Below are 13638 nucleotides of genomic sequence, written 5' to 3' on the forward strand. Positions count from 1 at the left end.
TTCCACCTCAGAGATGAGAGCCAGTGGCATTTTAAACAACCCGAACATAACCCCAGGGTCAGAGACAAAAGTCAAGCAGCCCATTTTACATACATAACTATATGTTTATTTTGAGTGACAAAACCATGAAATCCAAGAAACATATTCATCAATAATGCTTCAACAACATAGAATTAATAGCTGCTTATAAATTGCAAGCTGACATATCCACTTTGCTCACATTATTTCCCAAGAGACACTCATAAAGTTTGTTATACATTGCAGAGTAAAGAGATAGAAGTTATAAATGTACTTTATTAATGGTTTACCAGATTAATTTCCAACAGTCAGCAAAATAGCTTAAACTGTAGTTCAACCAAAGAAATCAAGGTATGTCAGAAACAATAGGAAATTAATAGGACAGTGGTGAGCTTTTATTTAATAAGCTAATAGTAGCTGCAACGTGAAATGCACAGATGAAATTTAGACTGAAAAACAGATTTACTCCTTAAGAGGACAAGGTGCACATGAAGTAGGGAACAGGGAATAAAAGACTATTCACTTGACCTAGTGTTTTAATAAATACAATGCAAACATTCTTGAAGATTGACTTATGCCAGACATTTTCAACACATCAAACCCTGTTAAAATTTGTTCACTGTTACTTTATGTTACAGTGCAATAAAACTGCTTTAATAGATTCTCTCAGTATACCATAGCTATATTTATATGTAATATATATAAATCCTGTATCTATAATGGGGATTTGCACTAAAATACTTTAAAAACATTCTAACGATTTGCTATATAATTAGAAATGCCTTTGCCTCTGTAACAGTAACATTTGCCCCAATACAGTAAAAGTGCTTGTCATTCAGAAATGCAACTCAAGGACCCGAGGCACTGGAACGGCCATTAGTAAAATGACTGCGACCGAATAAGAGCCCTTGAATTTCTGTGTACACAGAATAAAGGTGAAGAAGATAGACTAACACAAGTAGTAAGATGTCCCCTTCCACATCCCTGCAGCCACTCCTTGTGGAGCAAGAAGGAGAGAGAAAGGCTGAAAAGAAGACACAGTCATACAGCAAAATCATATACCCAAGCTGCATACTGAAAACTTTGACTATATTGACCTAAAAAGCAACTACTGAAAGTAGTAGTTCAGTTCAGGATAACTGGAGGTGCTAGACTAAAACCACAACAAACCCAAGAACAAATTCAATTTCAAAGCATCCTTCCAATGCCTTCAGGTATTTGACACTGTGCACACTGGAGCTCTTCACATGGTACAGAGAAGGTGCATATAAGCAAAGAAAATTTAACATGCTTTAAGATACCATGCCAACTTCATAAAAAGAAAAAGTAATTAAGACTACCCCTTAAAGTAACAGCTGAGATTTCCAAACTTAACAGGAAAACAAGTTCTATATTCACAACACTAGTACCAAAGCTGAATTATGAAAATGAGGTGCAAAACTAAATTTATGCGAGCATTATATAAGGAACCAGTCATTCTCCACTGTTTTCAGGGTCTTCTCCATCAAAGAAAGTGAAATTAAATCAATAGCATAGCAGTCAGTATTAATTTAGTTGAATTAGAGTAAGTGCTGGGGCAGGTGGGGGGCCGGTGATGTTCATTCGTTTGTTTTTTGTTTAGTTTTGGTGGGTTTTGGTGGGGGTTTTTGTTTGGTTGGTTTTGTTTTTGGGAATTTTTTTGCAACTGAAATGAAACAGTCTTATTTTAGGAGAAGATCTAATTAGAAAATTCAAGAACCATATAAAATTTTTTCAAGAATATTTGTTATATTTGGATTTTTAAAGTGCATTTTAAATGATGACTGGTGATTTTGCATTAAATTTGCAGCTGAAGTATAAATCCACGTTTAGACAAACTATACTCAAACTGTTAGTTCACAAATAGGCTCGCTTCTAGTGGAAAAATAATGGGAAAAAACCCAAAACCATTGTTATCCTGCTGTTTGAGGTTCTCTGCTGATACTGCAACTGAGGAGTAAAATTCATGTCCATTTTGATAGAATTCATTATGTTCACACAGCATAACCTGTACTGCCATGAACAATACCACCTTGAAATTTGGCTCCCTGCTCCCCATATCACTGTACTCACAGCCAAAATTGACTTTACAAAAGCTGCAAAATATGCATTTGTTTTACTTCAGTTTTTCTAGAAATTAAATACATGTAGGAAAGATTCATTTAACACTTTAGGTGACAGGGGAAACAGGAGAAGGATTTTTTCAGTTCTGGAAGGTTAGAAAGATGTTCTACTAATTTGAAATAATTCAAAGTTTACCAGAAAGCTTAGTAAATAATAATCCCAGGTCTTGTGAAGCAATAATACTTCTAGCCCAAATGAGGAATACTTCCTCATTAAAAAAAAATTCTCCCACACCAAAACCCTGAAGGTAGTAATACTGCAGTTAGTAGCTTTGAAGTATCAGGTTCAAACTGAATGTAGTAAGAGGACATTATAGTTGGTGCCAACAAAATTAGAATTTAACAAATGAGAATCAAAAAACACTCAATTATAAAACAGCAGAATGGAAGTCAAGTTAGCAGCCAAATGATAACCAAAAAGAATGAGAGACATTGGCCAAGAGAGTCCCTTTTTCTATTTTAATCACCGACTAGATTTGTGTTGAAGAATGAAGGCATCAGCAATTTGCTGTTGCACTAAGTAACCCAAGATGCAGGTAGAACCAGAGCAGGGCATGTGGTCAGTATGACCACAGAATGCAGCAAGAGGGAACACAGAATAATCTCCCAGCAATATACTTTCCTTGTTTCTGGAGAATAAATGTTCAATGCCAATATGCTGGAAAAAGCAACTACCTGAGACAAAGATGGGAACATTTTTTGCGAGGGGGGGTAAGTAATACATACCCATCCTGGTGAAAGTTTAGATTAAATTTAGAAATTATTTTTGCCAGTTTTCCTGAGTTATTAATTCTATAAATCCCTAAGATTTGGAAATGTATGTTATCCTAAAATATCCTAGAATAAGTCCGGCACAGTTCTATATTTTTAGAACTGTTTGCCCTTTGTTTTTTTACTTTTTCTTCTTCCTTTAGAAAGGATCATTTCTCTACCATCTCTAACTGATTTACTTTAGGCTTGACAAAATCCATGCTTTCTTTCCTCTAGTCATTGATGTAATGAATTAAGGCTTCTACTAAGGAAGTAGGACTGTGCAGAAGTAATTTCTATATTAACAATAACATCTGATCAACCATCTCGATCATAGATGAGTTTAAGATCACTAGAGAACTTTTGAAATCTTTTAACCTTTACCATGATCCCTTAGAAAATGAAGCACTGTGTTGGTCTTACACTTTGGAAAACTGATGCAGTAAATATGAATAATTGATACAAGGCCACAAAAATAAATATTGTCAGCCAAGATAAAAACTCCAAAATTCAGGCATCAAGTCCTCTGTACAGACTACAGCAGTTTCTATATTGACTATACACTGTAACAGAGTGATAACTCTCATTCAAAATTTGAAGGCCTATCCCAGCAAGGAAGTTCTCCACAGAATTAAGAGTTTATCATTATCAATTTGTCATTTCAGCTGGGATTTTCCTCTATTTTGTCCACTGTTGAGCAACGTCAATACTTCAAGTGAAGTCCTTAGTGTGATAAACTGTGAGTATGAAGTGCATGTGTGTAAACACATTTGAAAAGGACAAAGCAATTTCCATTTCACTGTTAATATAATGGAATACAGTTTTAAGAGCTACACTGTTTCTTCTTCCAAAGTGGACCAACCATAATCTGTGATTCTATAACCAGTTTTCTATTTTTATTTACAGGGAGATCTCTTGTCAGAATCTGTGATGAAAATTATTCACATCCATTATGCTGAGAATTTCTAAGCTGTAAAAATCTATGGAAAAGATAATGACAGGACCAGTTTACTAATCTTTAGAAGTTAAAACAAAAATAATATTTGGACAGGGTTCAGTAGGAAAGAACAAGATGTACTTCTTGGGAATTATATATATTGACAAACACTAGAGTGCAAAGATGATGTGACATGTAATGAAGGGGATTGGTGAGAGGAAATACAAAAAAAAAAAACCTCTCACAAATTATGCACAAAGACAACACAAACATTAATTACCTGGCACTTAAACAAGAAATTGTTTTCAGCTCTTTTGAGAATGTCTTCCCCATTTCAAGCACAACTGAAGAGATCCCAATTTTAATACCACACGTATCAATAGTGGCCTCGGAGAACAGAATGACTGGAATGTTAACCCAAAAGTATTAAATAGGAAAGGAAAGACCTGGAATGCCAATCTGCAGCTCACAGAGAAAATCAATTTAGAAGGCGGCTTAAAAAACAAGAAAATAAAGGCACAGTCAAAAGCAGGTCTGATAACAATTTGAACAGAGGGTGACAGTGGTTAAGAAATTCCAGGTGTTTTCATGCATATGTATATATTTGTAGTGCATCTGTGTCTATTTCATTCAGCTTCTACTCTTGGTGCTCTTCAGTAATCAAGTTTTTGATTTGTAAGATGCTACACTAGTGCCAGTGTAGCATCTTACACACAAAATGGTATGATAAATAGCACTCTTCACAAAATATCAAAGCCACACTCTCAGTGAAGAGAGCATATATTCAGCTAGTGGAAATCAATATCTCCCTTTAATGTTTTTTAAATAGCTCTGCTCAGCCACTTGGAAGGGTCCCAGCTGCCACAAAAAGTCATACAAACTTCAAGCCCTGCTCTGTTTAAATTTCTGCTCCATAGCTCCCATCTTGAGTGCAAACAGGATACTTCATGCTGAACTAGACCATAAGAAATTTACTTAGTAGACCAAGTAAAAAAAAAAAAATCTGGTAATTTTTTCCATTTTAGCAATTAATCTAAAATCAGTTGTATTACAGAAGCATCAAGTCATTGGTTCTTGTTTTATCGCATGCTTTATAAAGACAGGTTTGCTACAACAGCCTTGAAGAGGACTGGCAGTTAGGTTCACACTGGTCGTGCTCTTGGGGAGAAACACCTTGGATGAACTGCAATTCAACCCAACTGGGCTTTTGCAATTCAGAGCTGGGTGTCCCTCAGGGATTAAAGCCACAGAGTTAGTGCCATGTGGCACCACAGATTTTGTCGGGAATAAAATTTTGTTTTGTTGTAGAGCAACACATTTTACAGAAGAGGTGGACACACCAGGTTCTGATTCTTTTATCACTTCATTTGGGATCTTGCTGTATCGATAATTGGGGGCATTATTTTTCATTATATCTGACCAAGCCCTGTAGCAAACCTCTGCAGATCCCCAGTAGTGCCTAATAGCAGACTCGGAGCGATGGCCTGTCACTGCCATTATTTCCCTAGGCCCCAGTCCCGCTTCACAGAGAAGCTGGATGGTGGTAGTTCGGAGAGAATGATTGGTGTACCGCTGAGAGAGCTTGGCTGCCACACTTATCCTGGGCATCATGGTACCCAGGTAGTTCACACCCATTGGTTCTCTTTTGTACCAGACAGGCTGTTCTTGCATTTGCTCTGATGTTAGCTTTAGAGGGTGCAGGTAAAAGGCAGGGGGCTCTGGAGGCAACTTGGACAAATAAAGTTCCAAGGAAAAAACAGGACAGTTTGGGTCCCCAGGCATATCATACATTTTACCCATTTTATGAGGATCTTCTCCATTTTTGCCTTTGCCAGGATATCTAAACATAGCATATCGACGCCCGTTCTTATCCTTCTTAACAACAAATGCATCGGGAGCCAGATCTCTTAGAATTTCCCTCCCTCGCTTGGCAAAATGCAACTGCAAATCAAACCACACCTTGTTGATGAGTGCCAAGGGACTGTGCAAACCCAGCACACCAGATTGCTTAATCTTACGCAAGTCCTTGGCAGCTATGGGAGGATGATGGCGAGTCTCATCCTTTCCCTGCATGCGCAGCATCTTCAGTACACTCACAAACACCGTGTTTGCACTAGCAAACTCTTTGTCCTTCATTAAGCAAATCTGACGATTATAAGGTGGCATTTTGAGATGCCGGTTTAAGCCAGCACGCATCGACTTGTAGCTTGCCACACTGTAGGTATTTCCATCATGATTTCTTATTGTGTAATAAAACTCTCTTAAGATATCATTGAGTTCACTTACTGAGACCAATTCAAAGCTAGGATCCTTGCCATTTTTGGCCAGCCACTGTTTTAATAGGTTAGCTGCCCAGCCAGTCTGCTTGTGGGTGTTTTTGATGCTCTTAGCATCCTCTTCCTCTTCCTCCAAGCCAAAGAGGACATCCTCAGGGAAGTAAAAATTCCTCTGTGCTCCTCCTACTGCTCCTTTATTTTCTGATGAGGTCTCTTCCTGTTTCAACTGCTTTTCGAAACAATTGATCAAAGTTGTACCATCAAATATGTCACAGGTATACGGCACACAGAGAACTACTTTTTGATCTGAGAGCTGCGAAGTGTGGAGTAATACACAGTATTTTGGATTTTACGTAACAAAAAGCAGGTGGCATTAACTGGATTTTTCAAATGAATGGCATGTCAATTCCATATCTCATTAGCCAATTAAAATGCATCAGGTCCTTTTTTAACCATGGCATTACACATCTTTAACTGATTTCACAGAATGCAAACCTAGAACACTACACAACAGAAGACTGAAAACCAGAAAATGTCCTATGTCTTTTATTTCTCTCCTCTTAGCTCACTTTCCACTGCTAAACACCATTATCATACAATCTGTTTTTCTAACTTTTTTCCAGGTTTCAGGCTCTAACTGAAGAAAAATTCCAAAATATGTGCCTGAAAATTAAACCTTAAAACTGTACTACTGTCATACATTATGGTACTGGATTTCCTACACATCAAGTACTGACAAGGGTTTTTAATAGCTATAATCCACAGGTATCTTTGAAAAGTGAAGTTCCAAACAACTTTTCTTTATGAAATGCCTTAATAGAAAGATAGAGTGAGGCATAGTTTATACTCTAAAATACTGGCTACCTTTGCCAGACTACTTTCAGCAGGTGAAAAACAGAATATTGTCCAGTATATTTTCTTCTTGCTTTGAAATACAATTTAGATTAACTGTACCTTGAGACATTAATGAATTTGGAAATGTTGTCTAGAAGAAAGTATTTTTATTCCGCTTAATAAAATGACTTCCGGTTAACAGTAATAGTTAAATATGAGGTGCTTTGTGAAACAGCTATAGACAGACAGAAAATTATTAATGAAGAATTTTAAACAGCAGAATTTCAAATTTTAAATTTCAAAGCAAGTTCAACGAATGTTAGACAAGGAATCCAGAAGTATTGCAAGTTATCCTTTATTATGAAGTAGCTATTCCTGAAGAAGGTTTCTTTTCCTTTTTTTTTTTTTTTTCCCTCCCATGATCTATGACAATCAAACATTAGAATTCCAGTTTTAACTTCCAGGTAACTATGGGAATGAGAGCACTACAATAATTTATAAAATATTTATAGCTGTAAGTTCAAGCCATTCAGACAAAGATTGGGCAGTCTTTTCTTTGTATGCCAGCTCTGTTTTAGCAGACGAGTTTTAGTCCTGATTTACCAACTTGCCTATCTACAAAAATCCATGAGAAAACTTCTGAAAAAACTATCAGAAGTTTATGCTGCCAGCAACAGTGAATCAGAAGAAGAAAAATATAAACTGAAAGAAACTAGAAAGGACAGCACAAAAGAAACTAAACTTGTTTCATTATAATCAAAAAAGGTAAAGAAAATCTCCTGTGGATTGTAACTTTAGAAATTTATATAGAAACAATCAACAGCCTACCTGGGTTGCTCCCTCAGCAGGTCGCTTGTTTGCCGAAGTATCTGTTGGTGGCCTGCTTGTCTGGTTTTCTGAGGGGTCAAGAAATTGTTCATTTGCAGTATCTCATCAGTACTAATTATTGCTACCCATTATATTTAAAGGCAATATTTAAAATTGTTTGACACTAAACATTCAGTATGTGATATATTTTACATTTAGCCACAGTTTTCAATTTTAAGTATTCAAGTTTGATTAATGTGTTCCTTTCCTTGTAAGTTTGACAGTATATTAAGTGTTTTATGAACAATTTCTTGCCTAAGCACAAATTATAACTCCAAACTCTCCTTCCTCTGTATGCATATTGATAAGCTATTCAACTGAAAACCAATAAAATTATTAAATATTTCTGTACAAAAAAAGGCCTGACTGAAAAAAGGATGTTTAAACAGACTGCAAAATATATAACAGAGAGGGAAACTGAGTACCCTTTAGTAGCTCAGCCAAACATTAAACTAGCAATTTAAGAAGCTGCTTTAATATTTGATGTAAATAGATAAATTCAAATGCTGTTCTCATTCCTTTTCATTTGAACGAGAGATTATCAGCATCAGTGCTGGCCCAAATCAGTGTTTTAATGCTGGTGAGAAAACTACAAGGGTATAAAGTAAGTCTATGGAAACTGCATAAAATGAGGCATTCCTTGGACACATAGGTCGTCCCTTTTGTCATTATATCTCATCAGTCCCAACTCTTTTAATGTTGTCTTAAATCACTTCTATTTGCTTTAGAGCTAAGAGTCAATATAAAACATAAATATCTAACTCTACAGAGCACATATTTTAGCATAGGTAACTTAGATACAGGAAAATGAAATGAAACTAGTTCTGATGTCAAGTTCTGCTTGATTTGCTTTTAACATTATGTTGTGACAATGAGGCATTTGCTGTAACTCCAACTCACTTACAAATCTAGAAGACCTCTTATAAAAAAATTCAAGGTTTGTAAAATCAGAAGTGCAGACAACCATCAAGACAGGACCAAAGACTGAGAAAAAAATTTTAAAGAATTAATCTAATTATTGTTATTTGAACAATTATTTTGTTTAGAGACTTATTTAAATACTGTAAGTGTATTCCTTTGGAACAAGGTTTGTATTTAGTTGGGTTTTTCCTCCCATTTATTTACTTCTAAGTACTGTGAAAATTAAATTACAATTATACTTTACTTTCAGTACGCCTTTGCTTAGAAAGGTAGTTCATATTATTCTGAGAGGCTGTATTAAAAATAAATATCAAGTTCTTAATGATAAGAGTTTCTGACTTCATGCTAGGAATTATATAAATCAAATTCCAAATAAAACAAAGCTTACAAAGCCACACTGCTGACTCCCTCTAAGTTGGGCAGTTAGTTTATTTTCAAAAATGTCTGAAACAGATGTGTCATAGCAATTATTTTGATCTTGAAAATTTCTCCAGAAATGCAACCTAGAAGAACCATCTATGTAAAACATATTAAGAAACAACCTTCCACAGAGTGCAGTTTAATGTTTCTCTCTGACCACCATCCTCCTCTGCCAGTGTCAACATTCAAGCATAACTTACCAATCTTGGGTGCTGCAATGGTGGGTGATTCAGTAGGAGCTGTATTACTAAATGCAGAGAGAGGAATCTTCATCTGTAGGGGCGCTCGACCAGTGGTCGTGTTATAAAGTCCTGGAGTACCCACTGTAGGCAAAGAAGTCCTTGTGGTCTGGGGAACAGGATGTGCAGTGGGAACTGCCTGTACTGACAACGTTGTGCCTATTGACCCAGCACTGGCTGTAGAGTTCCTTTGAATACCAGGACTGGGCACATGTGGCATGTTATTTGGTTTGGTTGTGTTAGTTGATGCCAAAGACACTGTAGTTTTGGTAAGGCTACCAACTGTAGACGAGCTTTGTACAGATATAAATTCAACATTGCCTGACTGCTGGTTAGAGACCAAAGTCCCTGGGTGGCCTTGCAGAAGCTGAGTCTGGGATGACACTGCCACAGGTACATGCAGGATTACAGGCAAAGACTGCAGTGAGACAGACACTGACTGAGGGCTGCCAGCGGGCACTTGATTAGTGCCCACAACCGTAGCCGTGTTAGCTGTGGGAAGCACTGCTGTTGTCAAAGAGCTGGTGGAGGACACTGGAGTCTGAAGCTTAGGATGTCCACTGACAACTGCTGGAGAAGCAGCAAGACTGGAAGCAGGCACTACACACACACAAGAAAGAAAGAAAAAAAAAAAAAAAAAAAAAAAGAAAAATGAAGCGCTTGAATCAAGTCCAAAGTTTCACTGCAACACAATAAATGGAAACCATTCATGATGAGGGCAGTGAGTCACTGGAACTGGTTGTCCACGGTGACTGTGAATGTCCTATCATTTAAAATGTTCAACGTCAGGCGGGACAGGGCTTTGAGCAATTTGATCTTATGAAAGATGCCCAGGCCCATGGTGGCAGGGTTGGACTAGATGATTTTTAAAGGTTCCTTCCAACCCCGATAATTCTATGATTCTATGAAAAATGTAGTGTATAATTACTTCTTTTTGCCAATAAAGGTTATAGGTACTATTTTTCTGTTGTACACAATACCCTGGTTAAAGATATACAGTCAATACTACATTTCTGTTTATAAGAAATGTCAGAAAAAACCCATATATATAAAGAATTATGACACAGGCTTGAAAAAAGCTCCAAGATTAAACTGCTGAAAACACAAAATACAGCATTTTAAACACCCATTACAGAAATGGCAGAGCAACTGGTGTGTCACAAAACACAAGAAAACAAAAACCTATGTAAGTTGTGACTAACTTGACTTGTACAGGTGGGACCTTGAATCCAGAAGGTTCTACCAAAACCAAGTATTAATGTGTCAGAGAAGATATTGACTTTATGTAACAAAATTTCAGGATTAATTCTAAAGATCAGGACAAAATACACTACTGAAAGCCAGTACATGCAAACTATAACATAATCCTGTGGGAAAGATTCAGCATTCAATATTAAACTAACTATTTTTACAACTAAGGACAGTGAAACTATAATGAATAAATTAATTGTGAGTTTGAGTCTATATTCCTAATAAAATTTTAATCTAGAAATTCCATTTTTCAACATGACTCCTTTAAGAAATGGAGTTTATAATTGCTGTTTAGTTTCCCACTCAATTTCTATAGTCATTAGACAGAGGAAAGGATATCATCAGAACCTATTATGATCAAATACAATAAGAGGTCTGAGATGTGTTTCAGTCCTTGGCAGCTAGTTTTGCTGCCATACCCAGCATGCAGTCTCCTGAAGCATCTAATTTACCACAAGTTTTGCTTGGCCAAATCAACACATCTTTTCCCATCCCTGGTAAGCACACTACACAAATATAAACTGAGAATGTGCTAGAGAACTAAAAATAATGATTTTTTTAATGTCAGAAAAAAAGAGTAAAATCAGTTTTGCTCTGTTTAGTTAGTTACTTCTTTAATGGAAAACAATAAAACATTTAAGAAATATGTTTATAGTCCATAGGGAGTTTCTTACCTGGATTCACAGGGGCTTGAAAAGTTGCTGGTGTGCTCTCTCCTACATTCCTCTTTGACTCCAGCATTTGCCTCACTGTGCCAGCATTTCTAAGGAATAAAGTTTGAGTTGACATTTCTCTCAATAAGAAACATAAGGTGTATTTATAAACAGTACAATGGTGAAAAAATCCCTAATTTTACAGCTCTTCTTTTCTTTGAGATTTTCTTTTCTAAATCCATTTTTTACTTCTCAAGCAAATTAACTTTGGGTATTTCCCTAATAAAAAGAAGTATAGAATTATTTATAAATTTTCAAGTCCTTGCACCAAGCTTGTCTTGTACCATGAGAATTTTTCTGTTCTTGAAATTAAACTTCCACTATTTACCTATAATTTTCTAAACACTGAAACTGATGCTAAATAACATCTAAATTTAACCAAATTGGGTTTAATTCTGTCAATTTATGACTTCTGTAAAAGCAAATCAAATTTTACAAGTGAAGAGTAATGAAGGAAAAGGAAGAACACTTTAATTTAAAAAAAAAGGAAATACAGAGATTATCTGAAGTGTCCTTTTGTAAATTTTAACATGGTCCCAGTGATGTGCTTTGCTTACCGATAAGTGGCATTGTTTACGTTTGCAGTGTCAGGTGCTGCTTTCCCTGGAGATACAGGTGTATTTGCCACATTCTACACAGAATGAGAGAGAGAGAGAGAGAGGCCGTAACAAAACAACTCTAAGTCAGCTTGCAAATTTATGCTTTCATTATATTTCATATCCATTCACTGCTATGTGAGAGATTCATTTTCTGACGTCAACAGGGGAATTTGACATATTTTACAACTACCCAAAATCTCCTTGGTCCTACTGCCTCCGCCTCCTATATTCTGTCTTTCCTCTTCCCTCTTCTCACCCCTCAGAATCAAGGTAGTGAGATGCACTTTTTATTCACACTGTACTCTTCATACTGAAATAAATTAGATTCAGTTACATACAGTTTAAGATGTTTCCACACTAAAAATGGCTAAAGAAGCTTCTGTATGAATCAGAATTACATAACAGATGTTAAGACTTTTTTAACCAAACCAGACAAACCTGCTTTGTCAATGCCATTAAATGAACAAGTCACATCTTTCTGCACATAAATTTTCTGTATTTTCCAACACAAGGTTCAGGCTAACTCAGAAGAAAAACTCAGACCCCAGTGAATCTAGTTCTTACATCCTGTCTCTTCTTCAAGTCCTCCTTGGCTGCTCCAACCCTCTTTGTCAGTCTCGCAATCTTAGCCTAAACAGGAAGAAGATGAAAACAAACAAAATCATAAATCCCCAAGAACTATCAAAGAAATTCTACAAACTAAAAGATATATAACTAAGACATCAAGTCAAAGGCTATTTTCATATCAGGGAAATTATTGTTCCTTGAAATACAGTACAACTATGTTAATTTCAACTATATTATAGCAGAAAGACAAACATGCATCACAATCAAGGTATCTTAGAGACAAGTTAATTATTTTCCTTCCTATTCACAACTTCACAAACTGAATCCATCTTGCATGATCACACAAAACTACATAAATTAAAGTCTTTTATGATGTTATTAATTTGACACTCTAGTTGATGGCTAAAGATACTGGTAAACAAGTATATTGAAAGTGTCTTAGAAAGCACTTAAAAAGACAACATAAAATGTCTGTGGCAACAAGAGGAAAGAGTTTTACAGTGGGAACTGATCTGGCGAACTCCATATTTCTTATAAGGAAAAAATTAAAATTGTCTTATTGTTGGAATTTGTTATGAGATAAGCTTTTAATTGTCTTGTCAGTTCAAAATTCTTTGCATTTTGTGATGTTCTTCATGTCACCAGTATGTACATATTTTCTACAAAGAATGCAGGAAAGCATACAGCATTCAACACTAGCTATTTGTTTCCTTGCTAGAACATCAATTATTTACACTCTGGGAAAACAACATGTTATTTGTATATGTAGAATGTTTAAAGTCTAGCACTACTGTCCTCTCCTTTCTGCATGTTCTCATTTTTCAGTAAAGTTCCAGCTTCATAAAGACCTCAGATACCTTCATACTTGGCATTTTTTTTTTTGAAAAATGTCTAAATGGAACAGAAGAGTTAATAACCAGTCTACTGACACCTAATGAATCAGTTTGCCAGAGGGAAGATTCACTTTGGGGTTTCTATATGATTAACTGGTTGCTTCCCTCCTTCTAAGCAGGAAAAGTTTTACAACTCAAATGGAACATTAGTATTTGCTGCTCCCCCCACCACCTCCTCCCCTTGCAGAGTAAAAATGATTTCCCTACTGGCA

General features: G+C 36.1%; 1 protein-coding gene across 7 annotated transcripts in view; it reads right to left on the reverse strand.

Moving 5' to 3' along the window:
• ATF7IP (activating transcription factor 7 interacting protein) overlaps positions 1-13638 on the reverse strand; it is a 61047-nt gene that overhangs the window by 24348 nt on the left and 23061 nt on the right. For 4 of the 7 annotated variants that reach the window (XM_083859734.1, XM_083859732.1, XM_083859733.1 and 1 more), the window contains exons 6-11: positions 12531-12596; positions 11925-11998; positions 11329-11417; positions 9365-10003; positions 7785-7852; positions 110-6351 (exon numbers count right to left, since the gene is read on the reverse strand). In XM_083859734.1, coding sequence (XP_083715860.1) covers positions 4906-6351; positions 7785-7852; positions 9365-10003; positions 11329-11417; positions 11925-11998; positions 12531-12596 — 2382 coding nt within the window. In that variant the 3' untranslated portion in view covers positions 110-4905. Of the gene's footprint in view, positions 1-109; positions 6352-7784; positions 7853-9364; positions 10004-11328; positions 11418-11924; positions 11999-12530; positions 12597-13638 lie in introns of those variants that run through there. The other 3 variants (XM_083859735.1, XM_083859736.1, XM_083859731.1) reach the window with 2 other exon arrangements.

The sequence above is a fragment of the Zosterops lateralis genome (assembly GCF_965231275.1).
Source record: "Zosterops lateralis genome assembly, chromosome: 4".
Classification (NCBI taxonomy): Eukaryota; Metazoa; Chordata; class Aves; order Passeriformes; family Zosteropidae; genus Zosterops; species Zosterops lateralis.